At 36.8% G+C, this 15,356-nt stretch overlaps 1 protein-coding gene across 1 annotated transcript in view; it reads left to right on the forward strand.

Annotated features, from left to right (window-relative positions):
* Positions 1-15,356, forward strand: part of PIK3CB (phosphatidylinositol-4,5-bisphosphate 3-kinase catalytic subunit beta) — a 194,947-nt gene that overhangs the window by 68,701 nt on the left and 110,890 nt on the right. The window contains exons 3-4 of the mRNA XM_080798202.1: positions 6,739-6,925; positions 12,846-13,071. Coding sequence (XP_080654328.1) covers positions 6,755-6,925; positions 12,846-13,071 — 397 coding nt within the window. The 5' untranslated portion in view covers positions 6,739-6,754. The remainder of the gene's footprint in view (positions 1-6,738; positions 6,926-12,845; positions 13,072-15,356) is intronic.

The following is a 15,356-nucleotide window of genomic DNA, read 5'->3' on the forward strand; positions in this document are numbered from 1 at the left end:
GAATATACAGAATTCTGATCACATCTTCACTTGCAGTGGATCAAGCTTCACCTGATATCACTTTGTTTCCAATCCATACATTCCTGTCACGTGAAGAGGAATATGAAATATATCTTACCTATAACCTAAGCACTGCATTCCCACTATATAGCAAAATAGTAACAGTACAGGCATTTCCTTCTAAAACTGATGCATTTTCAATTAATGTTTAACTATAGAACAGCTTATTCCCATAAAATGACATCTACTAAATTTAGACAGACTGGAGAATTCCCATGATGTCAAGGGATAACCATTATTTTTAATATAAGGAAAAAGAATAATTCACTAAGCTCCACATTTATGTTTTTGTATTTTTCTATATCTATGCTACATTTCACAATAGAAATATTTGGAAACATTTAAATAAATTAAATTTTTAAAACTGGCAAAATAAGTTGCAAAGTATTTTTCTCGTCCTATTTCAGAACATATCAAAAAGGCACGTTTAACCATTTAGCTTTACAGTAATCATGCTCATTGCTTCCTAACGGAACAGCACACCAATCTCCAAAATTAATTCCTTGATCTTCAATTTCAAGGGCAAAATCCTCACTTTCAAATGTCAACTGCTTTAAAAAGACTCCAGTGATTCAGCAAGATAATAAAGATGCTTCTTAAGCAATACTGTGTTTAAAAGAAAAACTTAGAAATGTTTTTCTCAACCAGAAGTAAATTATCAAACGGGAATATTGCAAGGTTACAAACATGTCCATTAATTTCTACCATAATGTCATATTAATAATTCACTAATCTTAATCTTCGACAAAGGAGGCAAGATTATACAATGGGGAAAGTCTCTTCAACAAATGGTATTGGGAAAGCTGGATAGCTATATGCAAAAGAATGGAACTGGACCACTTTCTTACACCATACACAAACATAAAAATCATTAAAAAATAGAAGAGTAAGAGTTGATCAGGAGATATGTAGATAAGGACATTTTAGGAAGAGGGAATGATGGTTAAGGTAGGAGGTAGGAGAGAGTATGGGATATGTTGGCAAGTATCTGGTTCAGGGCGTCAGGATTAAGGATAGGATATGTGAGAGTATTGAAGAACAGATCTAGAAAGGAAGGTAGATGGGGCCCATGAATTTATTCTTATAATTCATTTATTTATAACTACATCATCAAGAAATTCTTAAATCTACTATAGTGCTTTTTCTTCCAATAGCCCCAGAAGTTCATAATTTTGTATCTGGGAAGTTAATGCCGTAGGGTGGTGTGAGGTGCAGTCTCTTTGAAAAGATTGCTGTTTTAGGCTTCAGGCCCTAGGAAGCCTCAGCATTTCCAGCTGTCTGGTAAGGGTGAGATCTTAGAAATTTTGTTTTTATAGGTTCATGCCCCATTATTGCTGTTGTTATTTATTAGGTGATTTGGTTTCAGTTGTGAGAATTTTGCCAAAAATCCATGCTAAAGAAAGGAGGGGCATGTACAGGTTTATCATGATTGTAATTGTATGATAGGTGGCTGATGTTTCATAAACCCTTCTCTATTTTATTTTATTATTTTATTTTTTAAAGATTTTATTTATTTATTTGACAGACAGAGATCACAAGCAGGCAGAGAGGCCGGGAGAGAAGCAGGCTCCCTGCTGAGCATAGAGCCTGATGCCGGGCTCCATCCCAGGACCCTGGGATCATGACCTGAGCCGAAGGCAGAGGCTTTAACCCACTGAGCCACCTAGGCGCCCCGCCCTTCTCTATTTTAAATGCAAACTTCTGTTTTTCCTCTCTCAGCTTTTGTTGCAAATTCCTGATTCATGTCATACATGCTGGACTTGGTATTCAGGAGCTGGCTTTCCCCCATCTTTGTGTGGTGGTGATGAAAGTATGCAAAGCATGGTCTTTATAATTTTGTGTAGCATATTTTCTTGAACACCTGCTATTTGCAAGGTTGAAAAACAACTCTCCTAAAGACAGTCTCAAAAGGCTGTTCTGCAGTGATATACCTAAAGCTATTCCAGGACGAGTGATTGTTAATGACATCAGTAGTAACTGTGTGTACTTTGTTCATGTTTAATAAAAGTATCAGTTTAGGGCGCCTGGGTGGCTCAGTTGATTGAGTGTCTGCCTTCGGCTGGGGCCGTGGTTCCAGGACCTTGGGATTGAGTCCCACATCAGGCTCTCTGCTCAGTGGGGAAGCCTGCTTCTCCTCTCCCTCTGCCTGCCACTCCCCCTGCTTGTGCTCTCTCTGTCATAAAAATAAAAATGAAAATAAATCTTTGTAATAAAGTATCAGTTTAGAGTGCCCAAGTTTAATGATTTCTCCAGATACTGTGGTAAGAGACAGTACTTTAAAAAGCATGGGGGAAAAAAAGCAAAAATAAAAGCATGGGTCAAGCCCTCAAGAAGCTTATAGTTAACGTTTGGTTTATTATGGTTAGTAATAATATAATAATAAAGACTTTTTTTCTGGTACTTTAAGAGTTATTATGCAGAGGGTTGTGTAGTGCTCACACTCTGCAGCTAGACCCAACTTCAAATCCAGGACTGCCATTTGGTAGCTATGAGATTACAACCTCTTTAAGTTCCTCAAGGAGTAATAATATTACCATAGGATGGTAATAAGGATAAAATACAGAAATGCATGTAAAGAAATTACTAGAATGCTGGCACAGAGTAAGAACTCACCTTTAGCTGTTTTAGATTTTCTTATTACCCTGTGAGCTTTTTTTTTATTTGTAGGAGTAGGGATAATAATGTTTTGTCTTAAAAACATTGAACAGTTACAAAATGGCTACTATGTGCCCTGATCACTTTTGGGGAAATGAAAGTAGTTGAAAATATATAACTCATAGCTCAAAAGAACTTAGGGCTTTTGAATTAAAAAAAAAAAAAAAAAGTTAGCGGCAAATATTTATATTTGACTTACTAAGTTCCAGGCGTTCTTTCTTTAATTTTTATAGCTTTGTGCTCTAAGGTAGTTACTGTTGATTTCATCATTTCACAGATAAGGGAACTTAAGTAGGGGAGAAGATACATGATTTTCCCGAGATCTTTCAGCTGGTAAGGGATGGAACGAGCTCTCACAAGTAAGCTGTTGGATTCTGAGACCACAGTCTTTCATCAGTGCACTATCTTGCCTGCAGAAACAAGACTGGCACATGAGAAAGATTCAGGGCCTGTATAAGTGTCAGTGTAATGGGTCCAGATTATAAAAGGGTGTAAGAGTTAGGAGAGAGGAATCAGTAAAGGCTTGAATATTCAGAGAGTGCGGTTTCTTGCATCCTTGCCAACACCTGTTGTTTCTTGTGTTGTTAATTTAGCCATTCTGACAGGTGTGAGATGGTATCTCATTGTGGCTTGATTTGTATTTCCTTGATGATGAGTGATGTTGAGCATCTTTTCATGTGTCTGTTAGCTATCTCAGTGTCTTCTTTGGAAAAATGTCTTCATGTCTTCTGACCATTTCTTAACTGGGTTATTTGTTTTCTGGGTGTTGAGTTTCATAAGTTCTTTGTAGATTTTGGATACTTACCCTTTATCAGTATGTCATGCAAGTATCTTCTTCTATTCTGTAGCTGCCTTTTAGTTTTTTTGATTGCTTTCCTTCACTGTGCAGAAGCTTTTTATCTTGATGAAGTCATAATAGTTCATTTTTGCTTTTGTTTCCCTTGCCTCTGGTGATATGTCTAGTAAGAAGTTGCTACCCCTGTGGTCAGAGAGGTTGGTGCCTGGGTTCTCCCGTAGGATTTTTTTTCTTTTTTTAAGATTTTATGTATTTATTTGACAGACACAGATCACAAGTAGGCAGAGAGGCAGGCAGAGAGAGAGAAGGAAGCAGGCTCCCAGCTGAGCAGAGAGCCCAGTGCGGGGCTTGATCCTAGGACCCTGAGATCATGACCTGAGCCGAAGGCAGAAACTTTAACCCCACTGAGCCACCCAGGCACGCCTCCTGTAGGATTTTGATGGTTTCCTGTCTCACACTAAAGTCTTTCATCTGTTTTGAATTTATTTTTGTGTATGGTGTAAGAAAGCAGACCAGTTTTGGGGCACTTGGGTGGCTCAGTTTAAGTATCTGCCTTTGGCTCAGCTCATGATCTCAGGGTCTTGGGATCGAGACCATCAAGCTCTACGTAGGGCTCCCTGCCCAGCAGGGTTTCTTCTTCTCCTTGTTCCCCTGCTCTTTCCCTCTGCTCTCTCCCTCTGCTCTTTCCTTCTGCTCCTCTCTGCTCTCTTTCCAGCTTTCTTTTGACATCCATTAACATGATAGGTGGTTCTCCATCTCCTCACTTTCAATCTGCAGGTGTCTTTAGGTCTAAAGTGAGTCTCTTGTAGGCAGCGTATAGATAGATCTTAATCTATTAAGATCCCATTTTTAAGTAATCTCTGCACCAAATGTGGGGCTTGAACTCAACCCCACGAGTAAGAGTCTCATGCTTCATTAAATGAGCCAGCCAGGTGCCCCACCACCAGACCATTATTATACTTCACAAATGCAACAGTATTTCCTTAAAATCATCTAATATTTAATTCATATTTGATTTCCCAGTTTATTTTAAAGATGTCTTTTTTTTAAAAAAGAGATTTTATTTGTTTATTTGTCAGAGAGAGAACGCACAAGCAGGCAGAGTGGCAGGCAGAGGCAGAGAGAGAAGCAGTCTCCCTGCCGAGCAAGGAGCCTGATGTGGAACTCGATCCCAGGACCCTGGGATCATGACCTGAGCCGAAGGCAGAGGTTTAACCGACTGAGCCGCCCAGGCGTCCCTAAAGATAGGTTTTTATAGCTGATTTGGTGAAATAAGTGTTGGATTTGGCTGTCTCCACTCCCAATACGGAACTGAGGCAGGGCTTGATCTTAGAACTATGAGATCATGACCAATTCCAAAATGAAGAGTACTAGGCTTAACCAGCTAAGCCATCCAGGTGCCCCTCCTAAGTGTTGATTTGTTAACAGTCCTTGCACCATTTTCTTTTCTTATTGTTGATTAGCTTGTTTTGTTTTTGTTGATTACTTTTTTTATTGATGATTCACTAGGAACTTGACTGATGCTTCCTTGAAGTTTTTAATTCCTTTCTCTGTTTTCCTATTTCTTGTAAACTGATAAATAGTTCAGATTTAGAGTCTTAATTAAATTCAGGGTTTTTTGTTTGTTTTTTAAAATCAACTATATCCTATAGGGTGTGGTTAGTACTTCTGTTGCATTGTAGGAGGAGACATATGTCTGGATTATTCACAGGATTTAGATAGTGTTAACCTGATACTGTTCATTATAAAGTTCTTCATCATCCTTTCACTTTATTTTGTAAAATTTTTTAACATCCATAAATTATGCATTATTGCCTCGATTCGTTGTTTCATTAGAAGTTGCACAACGGTGGTTTTCTAATTTTATCATTCTTTCTGTGTTTATGAACTAAAGTTGTTCTAAAAATTAAGGAAAAAACCTTACCCTCATCAGTCATTTGGTTACCCTGAAATATTTGGTATAAGCTGGTCAAAACATGTTTGATTTGCTTCCCCATTCTTTATCAATTTTCAGAATAGGGAGTTGGTCTTAGCAATCTCCAGTGGTGATCAGTAAATTATTTGTTTCTTTTTATTATTATTAAGTCACTCATTTGTATATTTTTGATGCATTTCAACCCATGGATGTCATGAGTATTTCTGATGCTCAGAAATGCTTCAAGTTGGCTCTTGTCTCTTTTGATGTGATGCTTTCATTCTTTCAGTAAATGGGATTTGAATCTTGATTTAATTAACTTCAGTGCCCATGTTCCGCCCACTATTATTGCTGTGCTTTCTTCAAGGAAGTTCTCAAGGAAGTCTTCAAGGTGCAGTTCAGGGGCGCATTTGTTGGAAAAGGGGTTTGATTCCAGTAGTGTCAACATTCGTCTGAACATAGTTCTAACAGCAGATTAATAGCCTTTGTGGTACAAAGGCTAAGGCGGTGCAGTATTAGGACAGGCAAAGAAAATTAGCACAGAAACATAGCACAAAGGGCCTTGCCAGCTGGGTTGAGGGATTTGGTGTTTTTAATTCTTAGGTGATGGGTTGTGAGACTATAAGTTCATGACATTTTGTTTCTCACATGAGATTGATAAATTTTAAAAAAAAGATTTATTTATTTTAGAGTGAGTGTGTCTAATGGGGTGGGGGGAGGCAGTTTGAGAAAGAGGGAGAAAAGCACAGACTCCTTGCTGAGCATGGGGCCCAACACAGGGCTTGACCTGATGGCCCCAATATCATGATCTAAGTTGAAATCAAGGGTCAGACAGATGCTCAACTGACTGAGCCACCCAGGTGCCCAGATAGAAAATTATATTTGAAAGAAGGCCCTCTTGACTGCTGTTTTCATTGGAGTTTGCAGAGAAGAACTCAGCGAAAGAAGCCAATATTATTTAAGTAAAATCTGGAATCACCTGTCGAGTGGTTGTTAACTGAATTTCTTAGAAACCTCTAATCTTAAATCTTCCATTTTTCATATGTGATACACTTTTGTTGAATTTGAGTAGTGCGTGTGTGTGTGTGTGTGTGTGTGTGTGTGTGTATGTGTGTGTTTAAAGAATCTAATGATAACCGACAGTGTTTTTAAATAATTTGTTTCTGGTGGCTTAATCTTTAATTAGCCATCTGTTATATTATTGGCTGTATTGAAATCCAAAGACTAATTATGGATTGGTGGTCTTTAGCATATTTTATTACAAGATTTGGCTAATTTTCTGTTTCACTACGTTTTACTGAATAATTTTTAGGGCCCCATGGTTATGAATGTGCTTCAATTTCATAATGCCTCCTGCTATGGCAGACATCCTTGACATCTGGGCAGTGGATTCACAGTTAGCATCTGATGGCTCCATACCTGTGGATTTCCTTTTGCCCACTGGGATTTATATTCAGCTGGAGGTTCCTCGGGAAGCTACCATTTCCTATATTAAACAGGTATGTTAATAGGTGGAATTTTTATAAATGTAGCTTACTTACTGTATCACTTAGGGGAAGATGTTATTCTATTATAGAAAATGTTATTAATGTAAATCATATGGTCAGTTTGAGGGAAAATTAATGTTTAAGATTTTGATATATGCTTTGTCTTTTGTAGATGTATAAAAGGTAATTCTCACTCTCACTTTTAATCTATATGTAATACCTGAATTAAGAAAAATTATGTTAGTTTGAAATGTTCATTCAGGTTGTTTAAAGGAATTTGACATTGTCAAAGAAAGTTTTGAGTTAAAATCTTTTTAAGTACTTTGAACTTGTCATACTTTTTTGTATGTGATTTTTGGTTGGTTGTCTCTTCCACTTTTCTTTCCTCTTCTTCCCTCCATACCCCCAGTACTCTTCATGATGATTGTGGGGAAGAAAAGTTTTCCCCTAGTAGTGAATAGCATGCCCTCCTTTGGAGGCACGTTCTTTTTTTTTCTTTTTTTAAGGTTTAATTTAAATTCAAGTTAGTTAATATACAGTGTGATATAAGTTTTAGGTGTACAATATAGTGATTCAGCAGTTGCAAACAATACCCTGTGCTCATCACTACAAGTGCACTCTGTACTTTTTAATCCCTATCACCTATTTCACCCATCCCCCCAACCACCTCCCTTCTAGTAACCATCAGTTTGGAAGCAGCTTCTTTTATTTATTTAGGTTTAAAGATTTTATTTATTTATTTGACAGACAGAGATCACAATTAGGCCAAGAGGCAGGCAGAGAGAGAGGAGGAAGCAGGCTCCCCACTGAGCAGAGAGCCCGATGTGTGGCTTGATCCCAGGACCCTGAGATCATGACCTGAGCCGGAGGCAGAGGCTTTAACCCACTGAGCCACCCAGGCGCCCCGCAACTTCTTTTATATAACAAGTCTTGCTTGTTTTGTTGGATTATTTTTTCACGTGAATTGATGAGTGGTATTGATTTGTGAATACAATGAAATGTAAATGAAATTATTTTCCTAAACTTTCTCTTTAATGTTTTCCATATAGTTGAGCCCAATATGAAAATCAGGGATTATGGTATTTTTAAGAAAAAGTATTTATGATAAACCTTTTTAAAGTTCTTGACTTTGGATAGCCTCTTAACTCTTTTCCAAGCTTCTTCATCTGGGAGACATGAGAATTCTAAAACTGCATGATCCCTGAAGTAGGGAAAAAACCCCAAAATTATTTTAGGTATCCCAAGATTCAGAGGTATTAACCTGGTGTGCAGGTTCAGTACTTATCATTATAGTCACCAGTGACAAGTATGGATGTCTGTGGCTGCACCTGAAGCTGGATTAAGCATTCATGCACTCCATTCTTTTAATTGTAAAACATACATAATGTGAAGTTTACCATAAGAATAACTTTTAGGTGCATAATTCTGTGGTATTAAATACATTCACAGTATTGCCCAACCATCAACCTTATACAGAAACACAAACACTGTTCTCGTTAAATAAAAAACTTCCTTCTCCAAGTCTCTGATAATCCCTATTCTAGTTTCTGTCTCTAGGAATTTGTCTATTCCAGCTACCTTATAAAAGTGGAATCAAACAGTAGTTGTCCTTTTGTGTCTGACTTATCTTACCTACCATAATATTTTCAAAGGTCATCCATATTGTAATATAAGTCCAAATTTTATTCCTTTTTAAGACTTAGTAAAATTCCACTGTTTGGAATTTTATGCCACATTTGTTTTTCTGTTCATCTCTTGATGGATATTTTGATTGTATCAGTCTTTGGCTATTGTGGACATTGGTGTACAGATAGCTTTTTGAGTCTCTACTTTCAATTTTTGGGGGTATATGTCTGGAAATGGAATTTTTGTATCTTTCGTAACTGTTCTAACTTTTTAAAGAGCTCTCAGACTGTTTTCCACAGTTGTGTGTTATCCTTTTTCTTTCCCACCAGCAATACTCAGGAGTTCTAGTTTCTCCACATCCTGGCCAACACTTGTTATTTTCTGTTTTTGTCACTTGTTTTTTATAATAACTGTTTTTATAGCTGTGAAATGGTATCTTATTGCAGTTTTTAGTTGTATTTCCTTGATAACTAATGATGTCGAGCATCTTTTCATGTTCTTAATGGCCATTTGTAGAATTTTCTGTTTAAGACCATTGTATATTTTGTAATTCAATTGTTTGCTTCTTGTTGTTGAGTCATAGGAGTTCTTCATATGTCCTGGATATTAATCTCTTATCAGATACATAATTTGCAAATATTTTCTCCCATTTTTTTGGGTTGCCTTTTTACTCGCAGTACTGTCCTTTGATGTATAAAATTTTTAAAATTTTTATGAAATCCAGTTTACTTATTCTTTCTTTTGTTGACCAGCACTGCTTTCTCCTGAATATAGCTGAATCTGAAGATTAGCTATGATTTTTACTAGGGTCTGTTATTCTTAGCTCTTGGTTTTTGTATTGGCTGCAGTTAAAAATTTGTAATCCACCTTGCCATTTGTATGGTGACCTTCTTTTATATGATTTCATTCAGGAAACTTGGGGGAAAATGACAAGAGATTGATCCTGCTTCTCCTGACAGGGCACTGTTAATTAATTATGATAATCCTGGTGAATAGAAAAGAATCCAGGAAAAATAATATTTTATATGGGAGTGATGGTGCATACTTTGAATTTTCTGTTTTTTTTTTTTTTCTAATTAGAAGTTACTTATGTTCATAAGAATGGTAAATATGAGGGCGCCTGGGTGGCTCAGTCGTTAAGTGTCTGCCTTCTGCTCAGGTCATGATCCCAGCGTCCTGGAATCCAGCCCCACATTGGGCTCCCTGCTCCGGGGGAAACCTGCCTCTCCCTCTCCCACTCCCCCTCCTTATATTCCCTCTCTCACTGTCTGTCTCTCTATGTCGAGTAAATAAATAAAATCTTTAAAAAAATGGTAAATATGGACATCTTCATAGATAATCACTTTTTTAAAAAATTGAAGTAGAGTTGGCATACAATATTATATTACTTTCACGTGTACAAACTATGATTCAGCAGTTATATACGTTATGAAATGTTTACCATGATATGTATAGTTACTGTCTATCACCATACCAAGTTATTCCAATATTATTGACTGTATTCTTACTACTGTACTTTTCATCTCCATGATTTATTTATTTCATAACTGGTATTTTGATTTTTTAATCCCCTTCATCACTTTCACCTTTGCCCCCACCAGTTTGTTCTATGTATTTATTAGTTTCTGTTTTTATTTGTTTTGTTTTTTAGATTCTACATATAAGTGAAATCATATGGTGTTTGTCTTTCTCTGACTTATTTACTTAGCATAAGGCTAGGTTTTGTTTTGTTTTGTTTTTTATATACTTATAAATGGCATTGTTTTCATTTCTTTGCTAGTGTATGGAAAGAACAGGTTTTTGTATATTAATTTTATATTCTGCAACTTTGTGGAATTCATTTATTCTAATATTTTTTGTGGAATCTTTAGGGTTTTTTATATATAGTATCATGTCTTATGCAAATAGTGACAATTTTACTTCTTCCTTAACAATTTGGATACTTTTTCTTTTTGTCTGATTGCTGTGACTGGGTCTTCTAATACTGTATGTTGAATAAAGGTGGTGAGAGTAGACATTTTTTTCTTGTTCCTGATCTTAGAGCAATAGCTTTCAGCTTTTCACCATAAGTATGATGTTAGCCATGGGTTTATCATATATGGCTTTGTTATGTTGAAGTATATTTTCCCTGTTCCATCTTTTTGAGAGTTTTTATGATGAACAAATTTGGAATTTGTCAAGTGCTGTTTTGGCATCTTCTGAGATGATTAGATGATTTTATCTTTCATTTTGGTATATCATCATGATTGATTTGTGTATGATGAGCCATCTTTGCATCTCTGGAATATTTCCTACCTGATTGTGGTGAATGAGCCTTTTACTGTCTTGTTGAATTTGCATTGCTAATATTTTGTTGAAGATTTTTGCACCCGTGTTCATTGGGGATACTAGTATGTAATTTATTTATTTATTTATTTATTTGGTAGTGTCTGTTTGATTTTGGTATCAGAGTAATGCTGGCCTTGTAGAGTGAATTTGGAAGCATTCCTTCCTCTTTTTTTTTTTTTTGGATGAGTTAGAAAAGAATTGAGGGGTGCCTAGATGGCTTAGTCAGTTAAGTTTCTGACTCTTTTTTTTTTTTTTTTAAGATTTTCTTTATTTATTTGAAAGACAGAGATCACAAGTAGGTAGAGAAGCAGGCAGAGACAGACAGGGGGGAAGCAAGCTCCCTGCTAAGCAGAGAGCCTGATTCGGGGCTTGATCCCAGGACCCTGGGATCATGACCTGAGCAGAAGGCAGAGGCTTTAACCTACTGAGCCACCCAGGCACCCCTAAGTTTCTGATTCTTAATTTGGCCTCAGTTCATGATCTCAGGGTTGCGCACTTGGGCCCATGCTCAAATGCAGAGTCTGCTTGAGATTCTCTCTCTCCCTCTCCCTGTTCTTCTTTCCTCACTTGCATGCTTGTGGCACACGCTTTCTCTATCAAATATATAAATAAAAGAAATCTTTAGAAAAAAAGAAAAGGATTGATATTCATTTCTTTTTTTCCCCCCACCTGGAGAGGGAGAGAGGGGCAGGGGCAGAGGGGAAGAAAGAGAATCTTAAGCAGGTTCTATGCCCAGCAAGGAGCCTGTGGCCGGGCTCTATCTCAGGACCCTGAGATCATGACCTTAGCCAAAATCAAGAGTTGGATGCTTAACTGAAAGAGCCATTCAGGTGCCCTAATATCTGATATTCATTCTTTTTTGAATGTTTGGTGGAATTCAGCAATGTAGCCATCTGGTTCTAGACCTTTTTTTTAAAAAAGATTTTATTTATTTTTCTGACACACAGAGTGAGAGAACACAAGCGGAGGAGTGGCAGGGGGTAGAGGGAGAAGCAGGCTCCCTGCTGAGCAGGGAGCCTTATAGGGTAGGGGTGGGGGTGGGGGTGGGGGAGTGGCTACTCCTGACCTAAGCTGAAGGCCAGCGTTTACTTGACTTAGCCACCCACGGACCCCTAGACTTTTTTTTTTGGTGCAAGTTTTTTAAAATTACTGATTCAGTTTTATTACTGGTTATCATTCTATTCAGAGTATCTGCTTTTTTTCTGATTAAGCTTAGAAGATTTTATGTTTCTACAAATTTATCTGTTTCTTTTGGTTTTCCAGTTTGTTGCCATATAGTTTTTTATAGTAGTCTCTTAAAAATCTTTTGTATTTCTGTGGTGTCAGTTGTAACTTCTCTTTCATTTCTGATTTTGAGTCCTCTCTCTTAAGAAGTCTGGCAGATACTCACTTAATTTTGTTTATGTAAATGCATTTTTTGTGCATTATACTATTACTTACCAATATGGGTTAATACTGTATGTATTCCCTTGTAAGTTGGTATTTTATTTATTTTTTCTTAATTATTTTCATTAACATATAATGTATTATTTGCGCCAGAGGTGCAGGTCTGTGAATCATCAGGCTTACACATTTCACAGCACTCACCATAGCCCATACCCTCCCCAATGTCCATAACCCAACCATCCTGTCCATACCCCTTCACCCACAAGCAACCCTCAGTTTGTTTTGTGAGATTAAGAGTCTCCTATGGTTTGTCTCCCTCCTGACCCCATCTTGTAAGTTGGTATTTAAAAAACAAAAACAAACCTTAATATATCTTGGACAACTTGCCATGTTACTGTGTATTTTTATTTTATTTTTACAGATTTGTAATATTTTATAGTTGATTTAGCCAGTCCTTCATGGATAAACATTTGGCTTGTCCTATTTTTTTGAGTTTTATAGAAAGTGCTTCAGTGAGTATCCTTGTAGATGTATCTTTGTACACTTGAACAAGTTCTTCTGTTCCAGAAAGTGTCTTGTTTTTTTCCTGCAGATGTTATGGAAGCAAGTTCACAATTACCCAATGTTTAACCTCCTTATGGAAATTGACTCCTATATGTTTGCATGTGTGAATCAGACTGCTGTATATGAGGAGCTTGAAGATGAAACAAGACGACTCTGTGATGTCAGACCTTTTCTTCCAGTTCTCAAATTAGTGACAAGAAGTTGTGATCCAGGGGAAAAATTAGACTCAAAAATTGGAGTCCTTATAGGAAAAGGTAACTTAAAAACTTATTGGTATGAATTCTTTACATATTTATGGTTGTATGTATAAACATGTAAGTATGATCAAAGACATTGCTTTGTAGAGTGTGGCTCAAAGACCAATACTTATTTGTAAGTTTATAAGCAGTCTGAGATAAGGTGCATGTAACAATTGAGAGTAAATGTTTATAAATTCCTATAGCAATGTGATAACCCCTGGGACACTATGGTAATATGTTTTGTATATCTTTTTTATTGACTTATTTTTATTAGCCAGAGTATATGCCCTTTTTTTGGCAGATTGAAAAGGAAAAAGTTGTCTCTTTGTCTCAGATAGTTTGAGAAGCCCTTTTCTAAGAGATACATCCTCCATTTCTTTTGTACTTCCTCTACACTATACACACAATTTATATAAAACTCTGTATATCAAGACTTTAAGCTAATTGAAAAGTTTCTGTCAATAACCCATATTACTGACAAATTTTACTCCTTAACTAAAATTATCTTTAAGTAGAAATAACTTTTGTAGGGAGTCAGGATATGTTATGTCCACGTTATTCTTTGCAAATTAATTCCAGGGAGAATCATGAGTAACAAAATATGGTAGAGTATCTTTTGCTACAATAATGTTAGGTGTCACATGGGCCAATGGTATATCAATATCCTGCTTTAGACAAGATACTAGAATTAAGTACTATGAGAGGTTTACTGCAGAGGAGGCTTGAAGTTTATTTATTTTGCAGTAGCAGTTTTGTGTTGTTTTCAGTTTTATTTTTTAAGAGACTTGAAATTGAAATACAAAACCAAACAACTCACTGGAGGCTTTTGAATTTGGATTAGCCTCTTGTATTGACTAAATTCACTCTTAAAAGATAATATAGTATCATCCCGTTTAATATTATAAGTGTCTTCAAGATAACCTAGTATCATCCCCTCTAAGAACCATGTCCTTTAAGATTGCATTCTTTGATCTTGACCTATAGTGATTCAGACTAATGATTACAAGTGTAGGGCTACATTCTTCCCTCTGAGTGCTTAGAAGAACAGAACTTTGTTGAATTACTGAATGACAGCCTATGTGTATTTCTTTCTCTTTTTTCTATGTATTTCTTTCTCTTTTCTTTCTTTCTTTCTTTTTTTTTTTTTTTTAAGTAGGCTCCATGCTGGGCCTACCAGTACCAGGCTTGATCTCAACAACCCTGAGATCAAGACCTGAGCAGAGATCAAGAGTCAGATTGCTCACTGACTGGGCCACCCAAGTACCCAGACAGTATAGTACTTAAAAAGGTTTGATTACTTCAGAGGATAGCTAGTTCAGTTTAGGAAATAATTTTTTGTTTCTTCAATAAGTTTGTAATTATTTACCATATAGGATTCATTCACCCACCCACCCAACCATCCATCACTTCTTCCTTCCTTCCTTCCTTCCTTCCTTCCTCCCTCCCTCCCTCCCTCCCTTTCTCCCCCCGCTTCTTATTTTTTTATTTTTAAGTAATCTCCACACCCTGTGTGGGGCTTGAACTCACAACCCTGAGATCAAGAGTCATATGCTCCACTGACTGAGCCATCCAGGAGACCCCACAATTTCCTTACATATTAATGGCCTCATTAGAAAGCACTCCTTTCCATTTGCTAGGGCTCCAAAGATTTTTTTCAATAAATTTTAAATTCTCCATTACAAAAAGTCTCTCCTTTGTTTGAATTGAAGAGTATATGGGAAAGTAAAAAATAATAAATAATGACTTATAGTGTTATTGAAGACAAGAATATCCACTGATAATATTGAGATATAGTTCTTTCCAAGTGGCTTTTTGTGTATGTGTCTCTGTGTGTATGAAATATATAGCTTTTATGTTTCCCTGCTGAAAGAAGGAAGTAGACCAGAACCACACTGATTGTTAAGGATTAAATATTTGATAACCCAAAAGATTAGCATCACACAGAGAGCTAACCTTTATTTATTTATTTATTTATTTATTTATTTGACAGAGAGAGAGAGAGAGAGAGAGAGATAGATCACAAGTAGGCGGAGAGGCAGGCAGAGAGAGAGAAGGAAGCAGGCTCCCCGCTGAGCAGGGAGCCTGATGCGGGGCTCGATCCCAAGACCGTGAGACCACGACCCGAGCCGAAGGCAGAGGCTTAACCCACTGAGCCACTCAGGTGCCCCCAGAGAGCTAACTTTTGTCAGGATATAGATATCTTTCTGAGATGTATCATGTTTCCAAAACTTAGATCACTACACTATCTTCTAGTTGTGATCTTCAAAAAATATGGGCTCATTAGCCACTGTTATCTCTAC

Source organism: Martes martes, assembly GCF_963455335.1.
Source record: "Martes martes genome assembly, chromosome: 1".
Lineage (NCBI taxonomy): Eukaryota > Metazoa > Chordata > Mammalia > Carnivora > Mustelidae > Martes > Martes martes.